We start from the raw sequence: 25,089 nt of genomic DNA, 5'->3' as shown, positions 1-25,089 counted from the left end.
ATATATCCCATATAAATATAAATTTGGTAAATAAAACGCATATTTCTAGTGATATTTTTAACTCAGAAGTGGTTATATGTGATTTTTGTTAGTAAAACCCAAACCAACTAAAGAAATATGCATCTTTTGTTTGAATTAAAGAACTTTATTTAGAAGGTGTTTGGGATTGCTTATATTGTGAGAGGAAAAGTTTCATAAGTTACACTTTTGTAACTTATTAACTTAATGATAAGTTATAAGGATGCAAAATAAGGAATCCCAAACACCTCCTTAATGAGAAAAAAATTATGTTTAACCACCTTATTTTCTAATATTTTTTAAATGACAGGAAATCTCACGTATAAATACATAATTTCGAGGTTATGTTCAAGATTGACTCACTGAATATATATATATATACACTGAATATAGGGGATGGATCTTGCGAGAAGTGAAGGTATAACTCTATTAATCCCTAATTTCACTCATTTTAATATGATGTTACATACATATATGTAGGTTGGTTGTATTTATGTCTTAATTACACATTCAAACCTACCTACAAACATATAAATATACCGAGCCACATTCAAACCTACGTACCTGCACACATACATACACATATACAAGCATACGTACACATATACACACATACACAACGCACCTACACATAAGAAAGAGAGTGAAATTAGGGATTAATAAAGTTACACCTTCACTTCTCGCCCTTCTCGTGGTAAAAAATTTCTGAAATGATCCAATACCACTGAATATATATATATATAAGAGAGAGAGAGAGAGAGAGAGAGAGAGAGAGAGAGGTGTTATATTATTAAAAAGAACTACTTTCTAGTTTTGGTATATTATATTTCCTATTTTATATTTATATTTAATATAAAACGTAATCATTTTGAGTTCTATATTAAGCATCCCCTCCTACTCCATACTACCGGGATCAATCTCATCCTCCACTGCCGCCATCCACCGGAAAATGAACTCCACCTCCACCGCCGGCTTCAACCCACCAACCCCCACCATCCTCCCACCACCAAACCCAAACCGCAAACCAACCCTCAAAGCTCCACCACCACTCACAGTCACCGAAAAATTCAACACCCTCGTATCCGAATTCAAATCCTTAACCAAACCCATCGACAGAGTCAAACGCTTAATCCACTACGCCACTTTGTTACCCGAGTTCCACGAGTCAAACAGAACAGAATCCAACAGAGTCACTGGATGCACGGCTCAGGTGTGGTTAAAAGTGGACATGGATGTTGATGGGTCCATGAGGTTTGTTGTGGACAGTGATTCGGAGATTACTAAAGGGTTTTGTTATTGTTTGGTTTGGTTGTTGGATGGTGCGGATCCGGTTGAGGTTGTGGAGGTTAAGGTTGGTGACTTGGGGGACATTAATGTTGGGATACTGCCGGTTAAGGTTAGTAGTAGGGTGAATACGTGGCATAATGTGTTGATTAGCATGCAGAGAAGGACTATAGATTTGGTTGTGGATGGTCATGCCCATGAATATGGTTCTTTGTTATAGTAGGAAGATGAATAATTTGATTGTTGAAAAATCTTGGTTTTTCACTTATAGTTATATAATTGATAATTCCATGTTTTAAGTGTGTAAAGATTTTTTTTAAATGTTTTTATGGTTTGTTATGACCAAATACATTGCACCGCCGTCCTCTTCACTGCCTCCGGCCAGCGCACGCCCACACACGAGAGAGATTGAGATTGTGAGCAGTGGCGAAGCTTGGACGAAAACGTCGAGGGTCAGACTCAAACTGTATGAAGTGGGGCTCAGATTTCCGGCCGAAAATACGTAGAGAAAATTTTCGGGCAAAAAACGAGTTAATTTACACTACTACGCAAAAAACAGGAGAGTGGGGACCACCCTGGCCCTCAATAAGTTTCGCCCATGATTGTGAGAGGAGGTGAGCCATCGTTGTCTGCCCATAGCTGAGCATTTGTTAGAAGGGCGTGCAAGCTGATGTGGCATTGGATGGGGAGGATGGGCACCTCTCAGCGATGGAGGTAGTCTCTGCTCATATTCAGCTGTGCTCTAACTCAAGCACCTCATGACTCGACGAAATAACTTGGTTTTATTAACTTATTGTATATTTGTTCAATAGAAACCTCAAGTAACAAGAAAAAAAGGGTCTTTTTGACCTCTCAAATAGTATAGTATCAAATGCGCCATGTATAAGAAGTCCGAAGACATGAGTTAACTTATACAACTATACTAGCGAATTACTCAAGCCAAATTGGCTTGCATGAAATAAACTCGAGCTATTTATATGATCACATTTGTTACTCGTGAGTTAATAAAAAGAAGAGATGAACATATGTTGACTGTTATGAAAACTAATACGCATTACAATACAAAATAAGGTTCTTGGATTTAAATAAGTAAAGGAAAATGTGTGGGCTAAGAGATAGTGACGGAATCTAGAATATGTGACGATAACTTTGGGCCTACAGAATCGTTGTTAGGAATGATATCCAAGGCGGCTTTGTGGTGTGGCCTGGCCGTGTGGGTTTCCCAAGGCGGCTTTTTAAACATTGTATTATATCAAAATGTAACATGTCAATTATTTTCTTTGTCATTACTGTTTATTCACACTTTCATAAATTGAAAAGAAAAGCTAAAATGAATAAATAATAACTACTACTCAATAGCTTTTTCTATTTTTAAATTAAATAATCTTCCACTTTAGATAGTTGGAGATTCTTCAATGGAGAGAAGCGGACATCCATGTGGGGAGAATGTGGCAAAAGGGGGAAATCTGTATTGGATAGTGATATAAGGATTTGACATTCAGTGAGAATCGAAAGATAGATTAAAATCTTAAACCTATTTTTTTGTCTACAAGTATTGAAATCGGAAGAGAAATTGGAGTATTATGAGATTCTTTAGAGTTATTAAAGTACATGATAATGTAACAAGTATTATAGTAACTTATTGATTTTTGTATTCGCAAATGCATTAGATAATCACTCCATTGGGCTCTTTTAATTTAAATATTTTTTCTATCCCAGTTTCTAAGTCTATGCTCCATATGCATGACCTTTCTTTGATTGATACAAGCTGATGGATTTGCTATTGTCTTCCCAGGTATGTTCATTGTGTATATATGCATAACAAGTTTTATAAACAAAATAAACAATAATCATAGATGTAAAGCATGGCCTTTTGGTTATTAATTAGTTAACTTGATATCATAAAAACTATTGTAACATGCTGATTACAGACCGTGTATAGTTCCGTTATTAATATTTATTTATTGCTTGCATAAAGTAGGGTTCTATGCATTAAAAGTATTTGTTGTCCCGTTTGATTTTATAGATGCTCATTTATTGCAGCTTGATTTCTGAAATTAATAATATGTGTTCGTATTATTCAGGAAGGGTGAACTCACCATGGAGTGACACAATCGGGCCTGGCGGATTCTTCGGGACGTTAAAATCGATATGTCAAGCTGGACTTAAGGATTTAGATCCATCTATTGATTTACTAACTGTTATTAGATGCTTCTTTTCTTAACACAAGATTTGATTGCTAAATTGTATTCTAATGTGTGCGTTTTTGTAGGTCCGAGTGTATGTTCTTTGTTGGATATCATGTTCTTATATTTTTTTCTGGCAACACAACGTGTACAACAAGCTCTAGATGAATATTAATTGTAAGAGGGAGCAAAGATAACACTGTAAGCTCTCTTTTTGTCTATATTTTTCGTGTTTTCATATATTAGTTTTTTTAGGTGATTTCATCAATTTACAGACCCCATTTATTTTATTTGGGAGGAAAGTTACGGGTTTCATAGTCAATTTGCATTGGTAAACGAGTCAAATTTAGCATTTTTGTCTGAACATGTCAAAATTATACTTTAGTATAGTAAACAGGTTAAAATTGTCGTTTTTTATTATGCATGTTAAATTTATCATTATAAGTAAAAAGGTCACAAACTCGTCATTTTTAATAAACGATTCAAATACAACATTTTTTGTGAATCAATATTATTAAACAAGTCAAATCAATTATTTTTTTGGGAGGCAGGTTAAACTTAAGATTTCTCATTTTTAGGTCTTAACTAAAGATTTTAATTAACCAAAATACATTTTTTATAAACGGGTCTAAATAATTATTATAACAAATAGGTCAAAAGAAGTTTTTATTAACGGGTTTTCTGTAGGTGTTTTATAAGTTTAATAGGTTTTTTATAAGTGTTTATAAATTTAACGGGTCAAATGAGCAAGCCCGAAGTTCAGTACACGTAATGAATTGTAGAAAACTTAAAAAAACCCAATGATTTGTTGGTACCCTAGCACTCAGTATTTACCAAAGACTTATGCTATTTGATTAATTTAAAAGTCCCCTCTTAAATTTTAATAATCGCAATGGTTATATTACATTGTGTTCTTTTGTTTACAGGAAGTTCATCCAACATGGTGGATGCAAACCTAGGTGTGATGAGAGCAAGAATGAAACTGCTGAAGAATGAGAAGTTGGATGCGGTGGGAGTTCTAAACTATTGCTGAAAATTGGTGAAGAATGAGAACCCGGTTTAGACTGAAACATTTTCTGATGCATTCCTTATTGCTGAAAATCATTCAGTAGGTGATAACAATCTTGATAAAGATCAAGAAATATTGTTGTGTATGATTCTCAAGATGTATTTTTTAAATGTGCAATAAGATCAAGAACTTACTTGATCAAATTGGTCATTGAACTCATGGCGTGAACTTGGGAGTCGACTAAACTTAGCGATTGTTGTACTTTGTTTTGTTATTTGGAATATAAAATAATGCATATATACCATGAACTATATGTTTGGAATATGGTAAGCTGGGTATGACAAAAGAGCCATTATATGAGTAGGATTTTTTGCTTAGTGGTTGGGAAGTATTTACTTTAAAGTATAACAAAAAAAAAACAAATATTATGTGGTTTAAATTGTTTAGTAAAATGGTTCGTAGTTCATAAATAAGTAATTAATTAATCAATTATTTACTTATAAATAAGTTTTTAAATGGTTCGTAGTTCATAAACAACTTTTATTTTCTAATATAATTAGCTCAAAATGGAATAAAAATATCCGTGAAGAATATGTACCACATTTAACTTTGAAATAGTCAAAAGAAATTAAACTTGATGCGAATAAGCCATTGCTGATAAGATCAGTAGAGAAGGAACTAGGAATAATAAGAGTAATCTTAATTTAGTGGGACAACCCTATTAAAGCTCTCTCTAGATAACTAAAGTGCGATTTATTTATGTTTTAGAAAAATGATAACCATAATACTCATATGATCCTATTAGCAAATTAAACAAAATGTAGTTTTTACAGGTCTTTGGGCTTTCTCTTAATACGAGTTCATTCTCATGTCCGTGAACAAAGTTTTATACACATAACCAAGTCTGCCTTTATAAATGGTGACAACAATTCTTTTTATTATTAAATACCCGTTACATTTTCGTTAAAAAAGCCGTTGTGTTCGTTTAGTTCGTGTACAAGGCTACATATACGAACAACTGTAACACCCAAACCCGAGTGCAATTAAACGATTCTATAAATGGATGTTTTGTAATATGGCTTTACGAACACAAAGACCATGTAGTGAACACACTAATATGTATGTATTAAATCTAAATAAACTTCCGTTTAAAAATCTCTATTAAAATTAAGTAAATAAATCAACAACTTATTTAAACAAAAACTAAAATACATTGAAATTTAAAAATTAGCCATACCTCACTCAAAAAAATAATTAAAAATTAATAGCATTGGATATGAATTAGATGCAAAACGAAACATTAATTCACCTCAACTATAGAGAACAAAACAGTAAACATGACACAAACAACAAACATTGAGTCCTTACGTATATTTGAAATTAAATTATAAATACACCCCATCTTGGTCGAAAAAAACAACACTCAGATGACATTAAAAGTGAGAGTCATAGTCCATATAAGCCGAAACTATTATAACAAAAACAACAAAAACAAAATAATTTGAAAACAAAAACAAAAAAATAAGCCCACTCATTAACCATAGCCCATGTAGGCCCGAAACATTATAACGCACAATTAGTTAAATTAAATATCAAAAAATTATATATTCAAAATAATATGTAAAAAAACCTAAATAAACACGCGTAACACGCGGACTAAAAACTAGTAATACATATATGATATATGGGTATTCAGAAGTTGGAGTTGCCTCAAGGAGAAAATTTGTGTTTTCAATAGACATGTAAAGAATGACATGGTACCTGACTTGATATGTTTGTGAACGTTTGAAAAGTGATGTATCAAAGATGCTTAAGTGAATTTAGCTTTAAATAAAGATAAAATAGCTTAGTATTTCATTGATACTTTTTAAATTTTTTATATTAATATAAAGTCAACTATTCTTCGAAATTTTCATAATAAAGATAAAATCAACCAATAGAAACAAGACGCTTGTTGCGACGGCAAATGCAATCCCCGTTTGGTTCCACATTTAGATGTGGATTATTAAGCCTAACAATAGAAGGATAATATCAACTACTAGCTATACATTTTATAATTTATACATTATTCAATATCAATAAAAAATTTCAAACCATACCTTTACCAAAATACACGACACTAATCCATGATAGGCGATATTAACATCAATGACAAACTACTGACTTCCACGGTTCCACCACTAGTCCACCGTAAAATATAATATTAATCGACGTTTTAAAATTTGTTGAGGGAAAAAGAAGCATTGATTGATATGATAAACATTCAAATACCAAGTATAAATTGGTTTTCTTTCCGGCACATAATTTCCATACTCTTGCACGATTGTCACACAACGTATCTTGTCAATTGCTTTGCTTCTTAGCACACAACTATGAGTGTCTTGTTGCATGAGACAAAAATATTTTAGTTGATAAATGACAAGTGATACATAATAGACTCACAGTTTCGTTTTTATCCGCCACATGTTGCACAATATACACATAATTATTTTTAAATACTATTAAAGCAATACATTCTTTCACATGACATTCTACTAGCTTGTCCACCTAGGCCTCCAACTCACCATATTTCCATTCTAAGAGTCTCTCTAATGATGTCACGTGTCATATTTACCACAAACTTAAAATACATAACCCGCTCCATTTTCCATAACCCACAACCAATGCAACCAGTCATTTTTCTCTCTAACCTCTTCACGAACATACTAACCCTAATTCCGCCGCTCAAATTCAACTCTAATTCCGGCGCTCATATTCCGACTTCTACATTATTCACCATCAATTTTTTAATCTACCATGTTATTCTTCACTTCCATAGGTGGACAGGTCTCCGGCTAGCTTTTTATTATTTTGTTTGTCCAGTTCTAAAATTCTGTCTACTTTATGTTTTTTTTCTATCCAATTTTTTATTTTTTTTTCTTTACTAAATATTAAGAAACATAATTTCCGTCCAATTTTTAATATTTTTCCAGCCAATTTTGATTCAGTACTCTTTAATATTTTATTGGGTTATGATCTTTAATCTTTAATTTAATATTCCTGAAATACTAATTATAAAATTACTAATTTTTTATTAACATTTACTAATTATAAATATACTAAATTTACTAAACTAAATATAATATTGATTTTTAAAATTAAAATACATATTAAATTATAATATTCACCTTCCACATATAAGAATTTATAATCTATATTCAGTTATTATCTATAAATATATTGTCTTGAGTTATGCATGTTGTTACGTCTGGTATTAAATTTCATTTATAACAATTTCTATGTTACGAACTTTAACAAAAATAAACTATTATCCAATCAATATATAACATACATGATGTCACACCCCCATCTTAGGGCCTAGGCGTGTGACCAATAGTTGGTACCTGTTTTATAAATACATCAGAGTTGCGGTTTATAGCGGAAGTCTTTAAAATATTATTATATTGAAAACTTATTAAAAACTCGGGTTAAATACCCGTTTGATATTTCAAATATATTTCTTTATAAAACATATCTCCTTTTATAATATTTCCAAAAATATCTGAGCCACCAGATAGCATCTAATGACTATAACTCCAATCTTCTATTCCTTCTTGCTTGTCTGTTCTAACCTTTCTCGTTCCCTGTAACATGAGTGGGAAAATACGTCAGCACAAAGCTGGTGAATAACGCTGACTCTAAAAATATCTTTTCAATACCTTTGTGAAACCAACAATAATACCTTTGTGACTACTCATTAGGCACCCAACTAAATTGGGATAAAATTACCCTAAGTACCTTGTACAATTAATTATATACACAATATCATTTATCTGAACAGTCCCGTAGACCTTCAGAGGCATGTTGATGATATGCATGGCCTCGGGGAACTTCGAGTCACCATGTATGTTTGGATCCAGACACATGTATACTCTTAATCAGAGTGTCCGTTTCTTATTATTGTAACACAAAGTTTTAAGGATTCGTAAATCCTATGCAAACATTCTGACTCAGTATAAAAGGTTTGGGGCGTATTCACCTTTTCTGTTTATAATCAGTTTCTGTTACTGATTCATGTTTTCTGATTCCTTCTTCTTGTTTTGTTACCTCGGACCTATAGTACGAGAATAACCTTTATATAAATAACTAGATCATCGATCTAGCTTCAGACCTTTAGTCCGTTTTGTATAACTTTAACCTTGATAAAAATATTTGTTTATTCAAAACATTTGGACCTTTAGTCCCTTTGTTTGTTTATCATATTCATACTATATTTCTTCTTCAAGAAGAAACATTAACTTTATACTCTTTCTTTATGAATATTATATTTCTTAATAATAAATAAATACTATTTTAACTATAACCTTCGCTTAAGAAAAGTTATTTTATCTTACTCGTAATCAAGGTTTGGGCTATACCCCGACTATGGTCTAAGCCATTTATAATAATAATAAAATAATAACTTAGGCAGAACCCCTACCTCGCACGGGTATTCGGAGTTAGATATTCCTAAGTTTATACGGGCAACACTTCTACTCTATACGCACGTTTATCGAGGCGTTCTTGATAAACCCTTCTTGGCATGCAAATCGAGACGATGTTCAGATGTCGCAGGGTCGTGCACGTGCTTCGAGGCGGAATGTCGGGTTACTTTTGGGTGGCACGCACTTCTAGTAAAACGCCGGGTATTTGGCACGGATTACGAGGTAATATTTGTCGGGTTGGTGGCACGCAAAACGATGTTCGGCACGCAAACCGAGGTATAGAGAGAGTAATTTTCTAGAGAGAGAGTGAAGGTGTGCATGCAAATGAGCCGTGACCCCCTCATATTTATAGCTGAATTTGTGTCCCGTCGCGGTACGCGATGGGCTCTTCCCTGACTCCGTCGCGTATCGCGACGCCCACATTTCTGAGGTCTTGCCACGTGGCCTGACACGTCTGCCACGTGTCGCCACGTGGTCTGACACGTTCTGCCACGTGGTCTGACACGTTCTGCCACGTGTCTCGTCGTATTGCCACGTGTCCCTGACTCATTACGGTCCATCGCGGTATACGATGGCCGTCTTCTTGGACTCATCGTGTAGCGCGATGGGTCCCTGGACCATCGTCTTCTTGGACTCGTCGCCATCGTCCTCGCCTCGCCCTCGCCCTCGCCCAAGCGCGTGAGTGTGCGCGTCGGGTGCTACGCATCCTCCGATAAGATCACTTGGTGCATGATATTTATAAAAGAATATTACTATGGAAAATCTCTTCATTATAAAGAGCTTCCATTTCTTTACCACTTTCCATGTGGGATGGAGTTTCCTTATTTTTTTCTTATGGAAATACTTAACTTATAAAATATTTTTATTTCCTTATTTTTCTTATATTTACTTATTTAATATTTTCTCATGACTTGTCTTTGATTATTTATTTTTGATCCCTCAACTTTTCGAAGTTGTTAAATTTGGATCGAAAATTTGGGGATGTTACACATGATGAGTAGGCAATTCTTCACATTATTTCCATCATCGACCCCATAACCTACCCTCTACAATGTATGTAATGTAAATAACCAAATGACCCATTTTTTTTGTTATGTAGTAGGCACGCAGAGTTGGTGAAGATAACCCATTTGGATGGGATGCCACAAATATCTACATTAGTTTATAGCAAAGGTTGTGGTGCGCATAACCCTCTATATCTATTAGTCATGTTGTGTTGTATCATTCGATTATAATAACAAAAACAGTTCCATCTTGATTTATATTTTTTGTTTGGAACTTAATTGCATTTTAAAATTTTATTATCTTTATGTTCTTTTTGGTTTTTTCGTGCAGAATGGACTTTGTGAAACAAATGCTGCAATTGAATTCTTTATGAATAATCTTCAAGTAAGTCTATATATATCTGTACTATATTATTTACACTTTATTTGGTTTATTCTTATATTTGTTTAGTAAGTCTCATAAAACAAAGTTTTCCCATCGACCAAAATCTTTGCTCACATATTTGGATATGTTATATGATGATATCATTAATTTTGAGAATTTGGTTGAACTCATTTATAGTTTTCTATTACTAGGCAATGGGCAACTTCAAACTTAAAATATGTGCAACAATTCGACGTCAATTGCAGGTACTAATTAGACACATGGTTTTTTTTATTACATGTTTTTCTTATATTTATTATTTTAGAAATATGAGCAACTTTGTGTGGCTTAAATGGTGCTGCTTGGAATGATGCATAAGCCTTTTGATTTCAAAGTTTTTAAAGTCTGACATTGGTAAATCTAGAAAGCTAGCCTTGGATTTCTAATCGTTTAAAACTGACCGGTTTACCCATAACTGGTAAACGTATCGGGCCACCTTTTCGTTTTCAAAATCAACATATTTTATTATTTATTATTTATCTCAATTAAACTAATTATGAATTTCTTACGATTATATTATAACAGTCTCTAATTATCTAGATATTGTTATATGAGAAAAGATTGTTAAGGTGTTCATTCGTGATCTGAAATTATATAATATTACATAAAATTATATAATAGTATATAATCATAGATTCTAAATATACTTTGTTTTATGATCAATCTTTTATTTTTCCAAATATAATATATTCTAGAAGTTTCTAAAAATGTTAATATTTTATTTTTCACTAATTTGAAATTCAAATATATTATAATGTTTGACTATAAAAACGATAATTAAGGAGAGAGTTTAATGTTTATATATTATTCTTATTATTATTATTTCATTTTTAAATTAAGCAACTTATTATTGTCTTTGTTAACTGATTTTGATTCATCTTAAATATAGTAAACCATTCTAAATATACATTTTCAATATAAATTCTTTAGATATTGTTGTAAGATTTAATACAAGTAGTAGATGGTCAACACATCTTTACACTTTCTAATAACTATAATTTGGAAGTTAAGATTTATTGGTTCTATATAACACATTTAGTAATGTTTATATGTTACTAATTATTATACATGTTGTATTGTGTGGTTTATATTTTATATAATTTGTTATTATGTTGTAACAATTTTCAGGTGTATTAGGAAAAATAATTTTCTTTTGTTTAATGTTTTCAAGATGTTGATGATGGTTTAACAACAAAAAACATTATGAGTTATTTTGTTGATGTGTAATGGTTGTTATGCTTAAATTAACTTCTTGTAATTTGAAAGTTTTAATATTAAGACTATGTAAATCTATTTATTTTTGGTTGGTATGGTGATGTGTTTAGTGATAATGTAAATCTATCAAATTTTAATAGTTAAAGAAATATATGTTTGTCTAAATTGATGTTTAAGTTGATTATTTTAAGTGACATGTTATTTCACCCACGTGTCATGCGGGCTATACCCTAGTTTTAATTATTTTAACTTATATTCTGACTTAGCGTACAACATAAATGTGGACGCACGCCAGTATTTTAGGCGACAAAAGACTTTAATAAGCTTAAAAGTTTCACTTGAAAACTTGACTGTGACTAAGTGATTATCCACCTACCCAATTACCATTCGAAGCCAACTTATGCTTGACAATCGGACCATATTACAAATTATATATATAACAATTTGAAAGGTTTGATGACATTATAGATTGTACAACATGTTGATGATGTAGTACCCACCTACCTTAATTGCTACTTGAATTCTATACATCATTAGTTTGTGTTCATGCACCATTAATTTTATTCAATTTTAAATATAAAAATAAAGACTATAATCAACTTAAACGAACCATGTATTAACTTTGATATTTATATAGTGATTATTTTACATTTAGTTCCAGTAACCGGGACCGACCTAATTCACGTCTACTCGCCGTCATAACGCCCGGTACCAACAGGTGTTTTTTGTTTTAGTTTCGGTACAGTAAAAAACTTTAACGAAATTGGCCCAGCCCACGTCTACTCGCCTCCGTACCGCCCGGGCCAATTCATGTCTACTCGCCGTCATAACGCCCAGTCCACGAAATCCACCCCCCCCCCCTGCCCGGCAACGTGAGGGTCCAAAATTCTACTTTCCTATATAGAAACTTTGACATATTCAAATATTTGTAATCCAATTCACATATTCAATCGTCTTACCTAATCATATTCAATCTGATTCGCAATTTCAATCGGATTCGAACGATTCACCTTCACATCACAGGTTAAATCAGGTTCAATCGATCGATCTTTATGATTCTATTAACAGGTTCAATCGATCAATCTTTGTAATTGTATTAATCGGTAAATAATTAAAACGCATATTCTAATAAAAACATATTTTATAAAGATAATGTTATTGTAATTTGAATCAAATAGAGCTTGCGATTGAGATTTTAGATGAATGATTTTGATTTAGGTTATTGTTATAATTATATGGATGATTTTGATTGTAATCGTAATAATGATATGTGTTAGATTGACTAGGTGTTGTATAATGATATGTTCATCTTTTGTGACTTGATGGTATGTATAGCTAATTTCATTGATACCTAGAATTTGATCAATTTGTTCTATCAAACAAAATATTCTGGATTTCTGATTATAGCTATTTTTTATTCATAATAAATCAATCACACACCACAAATATCAACCTCAAATTCAAAATGTTAAATATGTGATATGTCCATATTATGTCAAATAGTTATATGTTGTTTTAGTTGATTACAAGATATTGTCGCGCCCGGTAAGTTTTCTAACCTATTTTTTTAACGGTGTTCGGTGAGTTTTCCGACAACATTATAATTTGGAAGAGGTAGAACGCCAATTGCAATAGGTCAGTTATATGATGTCATGTGATTTTGTGAGGTGTGGCACCTTATCCCACATGAGGCATAAAGTGTGTATATTGCATTCAATCAAGTTGAAACATTTATAGTTGATTGGGATCTTAATATACATTAGAGATTTGTTTCATTTGTATTTTTTTATTATGTTTATGTTAACCTTAAAAGCATTTAGTGTTACGTTATTTCTGTTTTTTAGTTTTCTTTAACAAATTTAACGCAGTTACCAATCAGATTATGTCTTCTTCATCCGGGTAATATCGGTTCCAAAAAGCCTATTTACAATAGTTCTGTCATCACTTCTCTGGTTAATAATATAGGACTAATTGTGTTATAAATTATCCAATAAATGTCTTCGGATAGGCAATGTCAACGATGAAATTCGGAACATAACACCCTCTGACTTAACAAACAAAGACGTCAATCAAGTTTGTATTTATTTTATTTTTACAGAATTTTTAATGAATATTTATGGACTTTTGTTGTTTTTACGGGGATGATGTCCTTCAACGGTGACACTATGATGTCTTCAACATCTATCAATATTGATAGTAATGATGGTAAATTTCTCTAAACTCTAATTCTTATTATTCATTATTGATATTGATTACCTCCGAATGTTTATTTATTCGGTAAAATTATCATCTTTCGTTTTCTTAATACAGGTATCACCAATGAGAATTTCGCCTCTACACAACAAATTACACAATGAAGATTGACAAAAAATTGTAAGCTTAGTTTTATATATTCACCTTTTTATTAATATTGGCCATGTTGTTAGAATCATTATTATATTGATTTTTTTTTACTTTTAGATATATGTAAGGAAAACCGACGGATAATGAGGATTTTCTAGAACGAATACAACTTAACTTAATAGCAAAGATAGAACTTGATAATGCTTCTACATATTGTATTTAAACTAATGTTAGGATGATTTTCATAAACTGGTGATTATGCATCACATACAATTTTTTATTTCTTATCATACATGTGAGAATCTAAATTATGCATTTTATATTGAAATGATTGTCGCTAATGAGCAAGTAGTTTATTTTCTTTTGATAGTTTTTTCCATTTTGTCTTATTTTGTAATCTTAATATTTATGCATGTTTAATGCTTTTACCTTTTGTTTTTTAATGTTTTAGGGTACAGGAATGGCATATGCATACAAGTTGCTTGAGTAAATATAAAGAAATACAGACATTGTTTGGCATCAGGTAAAGGATCAATAGACTGCAAAAAGGATTATTATGCACCAGGGGCATTTTGGTCAAATGTTAGTAAGGGAATTTTTTTTACAGATTGTTTATGGTGAAACTGATAATTCGGGATTTCTGTTATGTGCAATTTTAGGACTTTGGTTTCGGGTCATAATATTTGAATTGCGAGTCGATGATTAGATCTTCTCAATTTGAAAATAAGTTATGTTCGGTATATTAAGGTGAAGATAAGGTTTAGAAACTCAGAAAACTAATCAAGCAAAAAGGGTAATATACTGCATTAAATAGGTAAACTTTCTTCTGGAGTTCCTTTCTAATGAAGTTATCTCTTTAGCTATATTTATTTTGAAACCGATGCTTTTCGGTATTAATCTAAATCTATAATATACTGTATTGTTGGTATATAAAGAAATTGGCATAAAGTGGGACTGTAACTCAAATGGCAAAGATGTTGTATTGACAAAGTTATTTTTGTATTCATTTGTTTGATCGATTAATGGTTTCATACGATTATTAGTTTTAAAGTTCAATGGTTTTGTTTGGTTAATTAAAACTATTAGTTGCTAATTACATAAAATAGTTAGTTTATTTAAATTATACCTTAGTAAACTACTCAATGTTGACTTCAAAAGAACTAATTAACATATGATGGTGTGTTACTTCATAATTTTTGTATGTGAGTGTGTTTATATAAAGGTTTGATAAAACATGTAAAAATTACATACATTCAAATGGTGACACAAACTGTCAAAGTTCTCCGCCATTCAATTTAAAAAGGAAAGTTGGAGATATCTATGACATTGATTATGATGTTGTTGCAAATTCAAGTAATAAATCTAAGGAAAAATAGGTTTCGTGCGACGTTGATGATTGTTTGTTTGGTTGGTTTGACAGTATAAAAGTTTTAATGGTTTATGAGTAATAAGAGTTTATGGTTTGCAATAACAACACAAAATTTGAGTTTGTTTTAGTTTGAGGGTTCCAATTTTGTTTTACGGGTAAACACATTTACGTTGGTAGTTGTTGTTGTTATTATTATTATGTTTGATTAGTTGGTTTGACATTTGACAAGTTCTAATTATTGTTTAAGAATAATGCTTTATGGTTTGCAATAATTAATTTTGTAATATTTGTTTTTAAATTATCAAAACATTTGTTTGCTTTAAAGTTGTTTTTTTATTTAATTTAACCCGTGTGTTACACGGGTTCTAACCTAGTATATGAATAAATATGTTAAAGCAATAAAAAAATAATAAAATAAATATGTTAAAGCAATAAAAAAATAATAAAATAAATATGTTAAAGCAATAAACAAAATAATAAAATAAATATGTTAAAGCAATAAACAAAATAATAAAATAAATATGTTAAAGCAATAAACACAATAATAAAATAAATATGTTAAAGCAATAAACAAAATAATAAAGCGACTCCGCTGGGGATCGAACCCAGAATCTCTGGTTTCGTAGACCATCGCCTTATTCATTGGGCCATGGAGTCCTTTTGTTAAGGCAGTTTCATTCTTTTAAGTAAACTATAGGTAAGCCCATTCATGTATTCAATATCTGTTAATGTATACACTCTAGAGATGTATAGGTGGCTTAGGCTCAAAGTCATACCATTGGACTATAGTGGTCGATCATATTTATTTTTTAGCATATCCTGAAAATCAAGATATGGGATCGCCATCGTCTAAAGGATACAAAGAACATTAGACTAAATTTAATTTAACACACAATCAAAGTTTTACCTTTAGATAGTGGCAGGCCCGAAAATTCTTATTCACCGTGGTCATGATTTTTCGGTGTTCTTATGGCTATAAAGATAGACTTTTTGTCGGATCAGGACACCAAAATATATGTACCAGGTTGAGTCTAAGTAATTGAAAATATGTTTTTTGAAAGTGGAAGGGTAACTAAATTAGTTGTTATGAACATGAACCTAAACCACATAAGGCCCAATTAACCAGCCCATTTGAAGGAACTTAATTAATTTGATTATTTTCTCTGATGATGACGAGAAGGAATTAAATAAAAGGGATTATGTTTTTGTAGTTTCTAGGGAGTTGAATTAACTCGAATAAGAGTAGAAAACTTATAAACAAAAAGAAAGAAGAAAGTTCAGGATACAACACACAATGTTTTAACTAGGTTAACGGTTGCATAGCAAACCACTCTTAGGTATTACAAACTAGAATAATAATAATAATAATAATAATAATAATAATAATAAAATAAAAAAAAACTAAATATTGTGGGGTCACTTGGAAGGTTTGGGAAAGCATGCTTGTGTGGACTCTGCTAAAGTGTCTCTTTGTGTTGGGGTCATGCCGGGTTTGTTGCTAGACATATTATGTTAAAGGTAGAATCCGGAAAATTGTTAAGCAAGAGAATGCATGTGTTGAAAATCAACATGTCTTCATTTGTTTTTGATACATTTGGCTCTCTTGCCCCATATGTTGTTATATTTCTGAAAAGAGTTCAACTGTTTGTGTACAATAACATATCGACGCAGAAGAACTATAACTTTGTTTTCAGTATATCGGATTTGCCATTCAAAATAGGGTTGCGACACAACTTATTGTTTTTTTTAGTGTTTACCTCTATTGTAATAGGATATTTTTATGAAATTATCAAATGGTATTGAATATATGACAAACCATGACACCCTTAAATTTGACGTTGTCTTATTACCACTTCAATAAGTATGGAACCGATGGTGGTTTTCTAACTTTCTTTACATGAAGGAATTTGAATTAATTCTTTATTAACATATCATGTCATCTTTAGAATTCTTACGACCATTTAAACATATTTTTACCAAACATATTGTATTCTGGTGAACCGCCGCTGAAATTAAGAACATAGATTTTAATCACACACATAATTAACTCTTTTAAATGTCCACTAACGAATATGGAAAATTCCTAATTGTTTTTTTCTCCGTGTATTTCTTATACTGGTTGAAGTGAGAACATTAGTTATAACTTACAACACAAGTAGATGACCCCATATTTTGGAACGTGTAGAAGGGATAAAGGCCATGCTGCCTACTCTATTTGTTTGATTTAACGTACATTCATGCATTTATTAGTTGACCTAGAATTATACTGTATTATGTTAACCACCGGTGTATCCATGAGTTTTATTCACACGTTTGTCTTAAAAATATTTTAGAAGTACATTTAGTGTTATTATATGTATTAAAAACCAGGGTGGCGGTTAAACCAACGACTCTAGTTGTTGAATTGAGATTTTGAACTAACACGATAAAAAATAATGGTTAGTTCATAAAGAAGGATACAAATATCAAAAGTTTCACCCGTTACATGATTTTTCACTAGGTTTTTGTTTTCGGTTGGTTCATTTGTTTATAAGTACATTTTTAAACTTTCTCTCTAAATTAGGTTTTTTTTATTTTTTTTCTTTCTCTCTTAAAAGGATATATAAAATCAGAATATATAATTTATTGAAGTTTGAATAGTCGTTGACCAGTTTAACACGCCAAGACAATACAAAGAGTTTGTTGACCAAACCAGTTGCCATGTGGATTATTATCATTCATTCTTTTATTCAAGCCTGCCTCCAATCATATTATAGTGTTTGGCCACGTGTCCAAATATTAAGTCCTAGTGGAATTATTCCTATTCAGAATGCTGCCATAGGAAAAGTCAAATCGCCATTCCTTTGACTTTTTGTTTGTTTGATCTAGCGGCGTTAATATACCCATAATTTACGTCTTCGAGTTTTATAGTTTTTTTTTTGTACTTTAGAGAAACATGTATCATTCTTCATGTCACATTTTATTTATTGTTATCATGAAAACGAAGGATTAATCTTGAATATTAATAAAGTTAAAGGTTTATTTTGTTAAATTATAATTTAGTTATTTGAATTGTAGTAGGTTTAGAAAAGGTATATTTTGGAGAGCAAGTTTAGTGGGTCTATAAATAGGGTCTAGTTTATTAGTTTTATTAGTAAGACTTGAGAGAGAGTTGAGAGAGAGCCAAGAGAGTCAAGGAGTCTCATCTCCATGTACGTTTGATAAGTTCGTGAGGTTCGTTTGTTATGTTCGTTTGATTATATGAAAAGAGTCGAGGGTTGTTACCCTAATATCGCGTGTTTGTTTGTTTGATAAGTTCGTTTGATTAGATTGTTTGATCCGTCTGGGCCAACAATTGGTATCAGAGCTTAGGCTCATTTGTTTATCCTGATTCAAAGATCGAAGTTGCGTTTTTGGTTATCGGGGTGTTTGCTGATTGAAAAGTGAGACGTCCGTTGAAGTATCGCTAGAATTTTTATGCTCCTTGATGTTTGTGTTCGATCGAACGTAAGGTGAAAAGTATCTGTCCTTTAATCTCTTTTAGAAATTTATACTCTAGCCGCCGCCATATTGATTTTATTGTTGTTCATCAATTAAAAAATCATTGCAACATATTACTCACGAGCTACCTCCTACCTGCTTTGGTTGGCACAATTTTTGAGTAAACACTTGATTCATACTATGAGAATTAATTTGTTATTCCTATGAGTTTTCAATATTAATCGGAAGGTTCAAGCGCATACATTAATTAGTTTATTTTAGTTGCTATAAATCAAGGGAAGTAGACAAGGTTTGTGAAGCTTCTTTTTATATTCAACAAGTGCGAGCAAGAAAATACGCAATAAGAAAGTAATCAAGTGTGTTCTTAAAGAAAGTAATAAATAACGTTTCTTGACGAAAGAAGGAAAGGTTTGTGGTGTTTGGTTATTTATTGGAGATTGGTTTCAAAATTAGGAATCAATTTCAATTGAAAATAGCAAAGCAGAGAAGAAAGTAAAGATAGGAAAGACGCGATGGTGAATGAGGGACTTCCAGTATTGACAAAATCGAACTACAAAGTATGGTCGACCAAGATGGAGGGATTCCTGAAAGAGTATGGTTTTTGGGACGTTATTGAACATACAGTCGGCGTGACTGTAGATGAAAGGAATATGTACACAGCGTTGGGGTTCATATGTCAAACCCTACCGGATGATATCTTGGTACAAGTTGGCATACTTATGAATGCTAAAGAAGTATGGCGTGCTTTGAAGATTCGATTTCTCGGAATTGATTATGTACGAAAGATAGAAGAGGAAAAAGCAGCTCAAGAAGCCGCTGAGAAAGAAAGGTTAGATGTGATTGTTCAAGAAGAACAATCACATAAGAGAAAAGTTTGGGAGGCTCGGGAAGCTGCAGAGACATAAGAAGCTTTGCAAGTTGTTTTAGAGAGTGAAGGAAAAGAAATGTTGAATGAAGAAAAAGAAAGAATTTCTTCAGCAGAAGAAGAAGAAGAAGAGAAGACGGAGAATCTTAAGGTATGTTTTTATGACTCAAACAACCTTGAAGATGAGAAAATTGATAAGATAAGTGAGAAGAAAGGAAGCAAGAAATCTGCTACTGATGATGATGAGAGGAAGGATATTGTACTGAATGAAATGAATGATGCAACTAACAAATCTGCAGATTTAGAACTATGTGTGAAAGTTAACAATCGAGCAGTTGTTGATGAAAAGTCAGAACCGAATGAAAGTTTGAGAAGAATTGTCAGAATGGAAGGCCCAGTAGGGTCTGATAAAGAAAGAAAGAATAACCCATCTACAAGTTTTGATGAGCAAAGAAAGAAAAGAAAAGTGAGAAAGAAGAACGTGGAGAACAAAGTTGTATTTGAGATCAATGTAGATGGTTTGAATGATGAATGTGAAGAATTTGTTAAACAGGTTTTTTACAAACAACTGAAAAGAAAGAGCAAAGATGAACCAATGATTAAAATTGGAGAGTTGAGAGCGTTATTGGGAATTCAAGACCTTGGTGGTACAAAAGAGATGGATAATTCAACATTAAGGGGGTGAATGAAGGATTAATCTTGAATATTAATAAAGTTAAAGGTTTATTTTGTTAAGTTATAATTTAGTTATTTGAATTGTAGTAGGTTTAGAAAAGGTATATCTTGGAGAGCAAGTTTAGTGGGTCTATAAATAGGGTCTAGTTTATTAGTTTTATTAGTGAGACTTGAGAGAGAGTTGAGAGAGAGAGCCAAGAGAGTCAAGGAGTCTCATCTCCATGTACGTTTGATAAGTTCGTGAGGTTCATTTGTTATGTTCGTTTGATTATATGAAAAGAGTCGAGGGTTGTTACCCTAATATCGCGTGTTTGTTTGTTTGATAAGTTCGTTTGATTAGATTGTTTGATCTGTCCGGGCCAACAGAAAATACATAAAACTAATATTGTCTTGTATAAATGTATAATATACGTGTGACACGTTTAATACAAAATCAGTAAGTAGATAAATGAGGTAAACAAATAACCAATTGTTTGCCAGGTAAAAAGATAATCATATACCACAGAGAGAGTAATATATACGATTAAAAGTCTTGTATATCACATTTTATAAAAATAGTGTAAGTGTATATATGTGGATATATCCCAATGCAATCCACATTCCGTTTATATATATTCTTGCTGCGAAGTTGAGATTCATGTTAGAATTTTAAATACTTGTGATAGAAGTCATGTTTCATGGAAGGATGTGTTTCTATAATTGATTTGCAAAGAAACTTATTCATGTATCAAATTCTTGTTACGTGTAGCATCGGGATTGTTGTTAACTTACCAAAAAGTATTCACATGTAACGTTACATAGGTGTAAATTTGAACATAATGAGATGTAGCAAACACCATTCATTGTTGTAACGGTGAATTTCCTATTATCGATCTCAACCTTCTAGCTATTATTTGGTGCTTTATTACAATTCAGTTATATCTCATAGTACCAATCTTATTAATCTTATTGAAGTATCGATTATTGAAAAATGAAAATCATTCAATTATTTTGATTAACTATATAAAACAGTTCAGCTAACAGACCACTAAACGTTCGATTAACCTACCGCCAAACATTCACTTCTAGACTTAGCTTAAGTCGACCATTTTTAGTATATAGCCGAAATCCATAATAGTAATTTTTTTACTAAATTTAACAATACTCATGTCTTAACACATATTGAATTTACGAATCCACTCCATTTCTTAATCTTTTATTAAAAACACAATAAATTTTTCGTTAGATCATCTATGTGTTCGATTAACTTGGTATTGTGCGCGTACAATCATACATAACAGAAAACAAAACGGTTTCAAAAACGTAAAAACACAACCGGTCGCTAATCAAAATTGAAATATGTTTCTAAAAAAGTATTAATTATTAATTTTTTATTTAACAACGAGGGAATATTTATATTTAACAATTATTTAAAGGGTTAGTTTAGACGTGGTCAAAAAAACCGGTCCCCGAACCGGTTTGCCGGTTTAAACCGGAAACCGGTTATTTAAAAAACCGGTTTTTTTTAAACCGGTTTGACCGGTTTACAAACCGCCGGTTTGTATATCGGTTATACTTTTTCGAGCCCAAACCGGTTTTCAAACCGGTTATAAAAAAAACCGGTTTTATAGCAACTAAAATAAACTAAAATAAACTAACCGTTAGTTTACCCTCTATCACCTTACGAAAATCAAATACTTAAATTTAGGACCCCACTTAATAAGACTTAAACTGCTTCTATTCACTTTCCATGTTGAAAGTTGAAACTGATGCAACAAAGTCTTCTTCTTCCCAAAAACCATCTTTAAATTTATACACAAAAAGCAACACATATTCAATCATTCACAACACAAAAAACTCAAACTTTTCCACAATCAAAGCAATAATATTCGTTACCCATAATTTCTTTTGCATAAAATCATCAACCCCAAAAACTGTTTTCAGGTACTTTTTCTAATAATAATAATAATTTTACTTTTTGGTAGTTATTAGTAACAGAAAAGAGTGAATGGTTTTTATGTTTTAAGCAAATGATCACATAAAGTTTGTGTCTTTGCATGTAAGCAATCACATCATACATGTTAATAACTTAATATGTTATGTTTTAATTTGAGTATTTTTGTATTTGACTCTAGGGATTATTGTTTTATAAAAAAATGGTGTTGGGGATAATATGTATATCATGTTAATTTGGTAAAAGTAGGCACATGATTAGTTCAATAGCCTGTAAATCAAGTAACTTGTGGAGGAAATTGGGGATGAAGCACATGAATTTATTTTTAATGGGCATTTCATTTGGTCTTTTTTTTTTCTTTTTATGCGTGGAATTTTATTTTCTATAAGTACCTTACAAATAATGAACAAAGGAAGAAAAAGGTGCTAGCTTTATTCCTCTGTTTTTCTGGAGATATCGAGTTTGTTTCGGTTTTGATTTAAAGTTGTAGTTTTGGTTGTTTAAAAGTATTATATCAAGTTTTCTTGATGCTTTTATTTTACAAGTGTTTTTTGGTTTTTTCAGGGTTTATAAAGAGAATGCAAAGCTGGTTTTGCAGATTAGTTTGTTTTTGTTAGAATGGATTTCGAAGGAATTAAACGAAAGGGAAACGCTAATCGAAGGTTTGTATATATGTCGAATCTTTTTGGATATTTAATAGAAGTTATTTTATGTTTATTAATTTCGAAAAAATGCAACTTTCAGGAAATCAAATGAGTTTGGAAGGCTTCTTGCAACTATATCACTTGGTGTTCTTTTCGGTTTCTTCATCGGGTCATCATTTCCAGCTTTCTCACCATCAAAGGTACTACCTTTTGACCCGTTACCCGACCCGACTTGCATTTTTGCTTACTTTTATAAATTATAACAAAATTTTTGTTGGTTAAATTTGATAGATTAAACTCATTCCTCCGATCGATACATACCTTTGGGACAAAAACTCAGGCCACTCGACACAAACGATATTAAACGTGATATCTGTCACACAGGATAATAGCTCAAAGGCAACACATGGTGATCCATCAAAGGTATACATATTTGATTTTAGTCTTTATTTTGTTGGTAAAGTTTATTATTTTTGAATCAAGATAGAGTTTTTATGAAACGGGCTCTAAAAGTTTTGTGAAATGATAAAAATTATGCAGATTTGGGTCTCGTCTAATCCACGTGGCGCAGAAAGATTGCCTCCTGCTATTCTTGCAGCCGAGTCGGATTTCTTTCCTCGCAGATTGTTCGGTAAACCTAGCGAGGACATAATGATCAAGCCAAAGTATCTTGTAACGTTCACTGTCGGTGAGAATCAGAAACCTAACATAGATAAGGCAGTCAAGAAGTTTTCGGAGAATTTCACAATTCTTCTGTTTCATTATGACGGTAAAACAACCGAATGGGATGAATTCGAATGGTCAAAACGCGCCATTCATATAAGTGTAGCAAAACAAACAAAATGGTAACACATTTTCACTATTAAATCCACTTCATGAGTTTGACTTTGACTTTGTGAACGTTTACATTTTTGTTTTAAAGGTGGTATGCAAAAAGATTTCTTCATCCCGACATTGTCGCGCCATATGACTACATATTTATCTGGGACGAAGATCTCGGGGTTGACCATTTTGATGCTGAAGAGTGAGTGGTTTTAGTGAATTTTTATTTATAAATTTCTTGAAGTTTTTTAATTTTTTTTTAATATATCAGATATATTAAACTTGTGAGGAAGCATGGATTAGAAATATCTCAGCCAGGATTGGACCGTAGCAGTCGGGGTTTAACATGGCAAATGACCCGAAGACGTGGAGATCGTGAAGTTCATAAGTAAGTGTTATATTTTTTTGGTTTTTAACACAATAATATTGTTTGTTGTTACTTGTTAGCATAAGTAACTAAAGATTTTTAAAAGGTTATATCTTTTCGCCTGTATGCTAGTGTTAATATTAATGTTACTTGTAGAGAAACAGAGGAGAAACCGGGCTGGTGCAGTGACCCGCATTTGCCTCCATGTGCTGGGTATGTTCAATCTATTTTGTCGATGAATTTATAAATAAATAATGATTTAGTTGTGATTCGAGAAACAATTTATATGTCTATAGGTTTGTAGAGATTATGGCTCCGGTTTTTTCACGAGAGGCTTGGCGTTGCGTGTGGCATTTAATCCAGGTATATTAATAGAAATAGCAAAATGGTCAAAACGTTAATTTTGTTACTTTTTTTGAAAATTTTAACTTTTTACTAACAAATAATAAATGCAGAATGACTTGGTTCATGGATGGGGTCTTGATTTTGCCCTCCAGAAATGTGTTGAGGTATTTAACCGTCTCTCGTTTAATCTAATCTCGCCATTTTATGAAAAAAAAAAAAGCGTGAAGCTAACCGGTTATACATTATTTGTTTATATAAAATTTGCGACACAGCCTGCACATGAAAAGATTGGAGTTGTTGATGCACAATGGATAGTTCATCAAGGCCTACCTTCACTTGGAAATCAGGTAAAAAATAATTTCCAGTTTTGCCCTTGTGAGGTTTTGTGATTTTTAGTTTTAGTATGGACCAACTTTAATTGTTTTGTTTGTAGGGCCAAGGAGAAAATGGGAAACAACCATGGCAAGGGGTGAGGCAAAGATGCAAAAGCGAGTGGAAAATGTTTCGTGAGCGTGTGTCGAACGCTGATAACGAATATTATAAGTCAATCGGGGTTGACCCATCGAATATTACAACACATTAGCGAGAAACTTAACAAAATCTATTGCCATATATAATATCTCATTGTGATTATTCAGATGTA

The 25,089-nt window shown here is 31.9% G+C and overlaps 1 protein-coding gene, 1 non-coding gene and 1 pseudogene across 2 annotated transcripts; 2 read left to right on the top strand and 1 right to left on the bottom strand.

Moving 5' to 3' along the window:
• The first annotated feature begins 967 nt into the window (after positions 1–967).
• LOC143540098 (sufE-like protein 2, chloroplastic pseudogene) lies at positions 968–1,522 on the top strand (annotated as a pseudogene).
• A 14,377-nt stretch (positions 1,523–15,899) lies between these two features.
• Positions 15,900–15,972, bottom strand: TRNAR-ACG (transfer RNA arginine (anticodon ACG)). Its single transcript has one exon. It is a non-coding gene; the product is annotated as a tRNA-Arg (tRNA).
• Positions 15,973–22,048: 6,076 nt separating this feature from the next.
• Positions 22,049–25,089, top strand: LOC143540080 (uncharacterized). The gene is made up of 12 exons (XM_077033231.1): positions 22,049–22,258; positions 22,833–22,930; positions 23,013–23,112; positions 23,204–23,335; positions 23,453–23,757; positions 23,835–23,936; positions 24,006–24,122; positions 24,258–24,314; positions 24,398–24,464; positions 24,557–24,610; positions 24,719–24,793; positions 24,880–25,089. Exons 2-12 carry the CDS (start codon positions 22,887–22,889, stop codon positions 25,027–25,029), a joined length of 1,203 nt encoding a protein of 400 aa, XP_076889346.1. The 5' UTR covers positions 22,049–22,258; positions 22,833–22,886; the 3' UTR covers positions 25,030–25,089.

Source organism: Bidens hawaiensis, unplaced genomic scaffold, assembly GCF_021521415.1.
Source record: "Bidens hawaiensis isolate Kalapana, Puna unplaced genomic scaffold, B.hawaiensis_p1.1 tig00012136_1, whole genome shotgun sequence".
In the NCBI taxonomy this organism is placed as follows: domain Eukaryota; kingdom Viridiplantae; phylum Streptophyta; class Magnoliopsida; order Asterales; family Asteraceae; genus Bidens; species Bidens hawaiensis.
The sequence above is the reverse complement of the archived record's forward strand: the minus strand, read 5'-3'. Positions and strand labels throughout refer to the sequence as shown.